At 54.2% G+C, this 2,642-nt stretch overlaps 1 protein-coding gene across 1 annotated transcript; it reads left to right on the top strand.

The window, feature by feature from the left end:
• Positions 1-377: 377 nt before the first annotated feature.
• On the top strand, positions 378-1,384 carry LOC131325187 (uncharacterized). Its single transcript, XM_058357300.1, has 2 exons — positions 378-987; positions 1,096-1,384. Exons 1-2 carry the CDS (start codon positions 562-564, stop codon positions 1,297-1,299), a joined length of 630 nt encoding a protein of 209 aa, XP_058213283.1. The 5' UTR covers positions 378-561; the 3' UTR covers positions 1,300-1,384.
• Positions 1,385-2,642: the final 1,258 nt, after the last annotated feature.

Genomic DNA, 2,642 nt, shown 5'->3' with positions numbered 1-2,642 from the left:
TTGAACTCGACTAAGTAGACTGCCATGACATGTTGAACGCCCGGATGGCGTGCCCCACAGCTTGAATCTACCATTTTGATAAGCAAAACACCAGTGAAATCGACTGAGAGGTGTGCCTCGAGAGAAATAAAGTCTTGTGGCTCGGAACTTGACTGAGAAATACCTTTGAATTGATTCGACTGATAGCAGAACTAGATAGAGTAATACGAGTGCCCGGTAGCTTTGTTCGACCTTTATGATGCCTATTTCGACTGTTATAGTTACTTTCGACGTCATGAATTCGACTTACTGCTTGAATTGCCATTGCTTATGAAACTCTTTCTGTTGTCTGTCTTTGTTGTGCAGAGAGGAGCAGCCAGCACTCGGGGCCATGGAGGTCCAGCGAGTTCACTCGAGTTGTACCGGGGGTTGCCCGAGTGAGTCAGGGCCTTAGTTGACGCTGCAGGGTTCCGGTCGTTCATTCTTACTCTGACGGCCGTGAAGAGCGATCACGCTCTGCTGACAGCGCTGGCCGAGAGGTGGTGGGATTCTTCGAACACCTTCCACTTGCCGATTAGGGAGATGACGGTGACTCCGTCTGACTTTGCAGCGCTCACTGGTTTGAGGGTAGGAAGAGAGCCTATCCCGTTCGATTCGGAGATTTACAGGGATCCCAGGGCTCTGGAGTGGTTCCTAGGGCAGGCGCCAGCGGGCGAGGCAGAGACCGTTCACTATGACCAGTTCAGACGGTACTTGCACGGGAGGGAGCCAGACTCGGAGTTGGAGGCGGAGCAGATGGCGAGGGCCTACTTGCTGTACTTGTTTGGGGCTACACTGTACCCGAACAAACGGTCCACGGTGCACCTGTCCTATTTGCCGGCCCTCTATGACTTGAGCACAGCTTCGAGGTTTGACTGGGGAGGAGCAGCTCTGGGCACCTACTATGGCTTCATGGGAGAGTTCTCGCGTGGGAAGAAGGCGACGGCCGGCTACTGGAGGGTGTGGAAGGTAAGAAACAAAGTTTGTAATTTACTTCCCGCTTTTCCATTTATTGCACTTGTCTTTAATTTGCATATGAACTGTATTCTGATGCTTTGATTGTCTGACCATTTGCAGCTGTGGGCCTACGAGGTGCTGAAGATGTACCCGCCAGAGAACAAGTGCCCAAACCTGAGGATGCTCCCTCGTGCCATGATCTGGGGTCCCATGTATAGTGGCAAGAAGAAGTTGAGAGGGAGCCTCTTAGCCGTTCGGACGTACCTCGACGAGCTGTCTGGCACCCAGGTATGCAACATGTCAAATTGGTTATTCTGCCCTTAGAATTGCTTTAATGCTGTCGCTGATGCCCTATAATCTGTGCCATTGTCTTGCAGGTAGAGTGGAACCCATGGAGCAGCGCCGAGCCTGAGCCTGAGTACCTAGCACGGAGCAGGGTGGTGACAGCGAGCCGGGTGCTGTTGGAGTCGGCCTTCGGGTGGCGATGGTACCTGGGTGACTGGGTGACACGACAGTCACTGGGTTCCATTGAGTTCCAGGTTCCCGGGCCACTTCCTCCTCACACTTCTCACACGGACAAGTACACCTTGGTTGAGTTGCGGCGCTTCACCGTTCCAGCCGGCCTTGCTGCTTTTCTGAGGCCCGAGCGTGACTATGCTATCTACAGGAGGCAGCACTTGGCGAGGCCTCTTGGAGTGTTGGAGCATGTTGCCGTGCAGAGCGAGGCGCTTGAAGCTGGCGAGGAGAGGCGGAGCCGGGAGAGCAGGGCAGCTCGGCCGAGAGAGAGGAGCGACTATGCTACAGCGACCGGGCTGCCTCGGCTTTTTTGGACTCTAGCGGTACGGGACGCGGAAGGAGAGGAGGCTGTAGTTCGGTTCGAGCTTGCCAGGACAGATCCCGCAGAGATCACAGGGCCGGTATGATACTCTTCTCCCCTTTGTAGTTTCCTTACTTTGCTTTCGGCATGCATATTTGGCTTGTATTCTGACTTTGCCCAAAAAAAATGTAACACAAGCTCTGATGGAATGGGTACGCGAGGCGGCTCGCCTGATGAAGGCCATGGAGAAGGAGTTTCATAAGATTGCCGGCGGCGCCTCTTTGCAGTTGCACTACCCACCGCCAGCTCCAGCTCCTGCTGTGCAGCCTCAGGTATAACTTTCCGTTCCGCTTTTGAATAGGATTGCTTCCAAAGTTTCTTGTACTTAGCATTTCAACATATACAATATGCACAATGTATGCTAAATGAATTTAAATGACCATGCAGGGACATGCTAGGGCGGCTCCTAGGAGGAAGAGCGTGCGGCCTCCTCCAGCAAAGAAGGCAGCATCGAGCTCCTCTCGACCAGCAACAAGGGTGGAACGAGGAGTGCAGATCACTCCGGCTAGCGAGGAGCTCCAGTTCCGCCGAGAGCTGAGGAAGAGGCCTGCAGAGAAGAGGCTTGCCGAGGGACCCTCGCAGAAGAAGAGGAGAGAGGAGGAAGAAGAAGAAGAAGAGGAGCAGACGTCCCTCAGCAGCGGCTCTGACTCGGCGAGCGACCCCAGGTTCCGGATAGACCCTCGAGAGTTGGCGGAGAGCGAGGAGGACGGCGACGATGAGGACCTTTTTGATGACTGAGGGCTACCACCGAGCCTTAGCTATGTTTTGCCAGCACTTGACACTTTGCGTA

Source organism: Rhododendron vialii, chromosome 5a, assembly GCF_030253575.1.
Source record: "Rhododendron vialii isolate Sample 1 chromosome 5a, ASM3025357v1".
Taxonomy (NCBI): Eukaryota; Viridiplantae; Streptophyta; class Magnoliopsida; order Ericales; family Ericaceae; genus Rhododendron; species Rhododendron vialii.
Note: the sequence above shows the minus strand (reverse complement) of the source record. Positions and strands in the feature narration are given on the sequence as shown.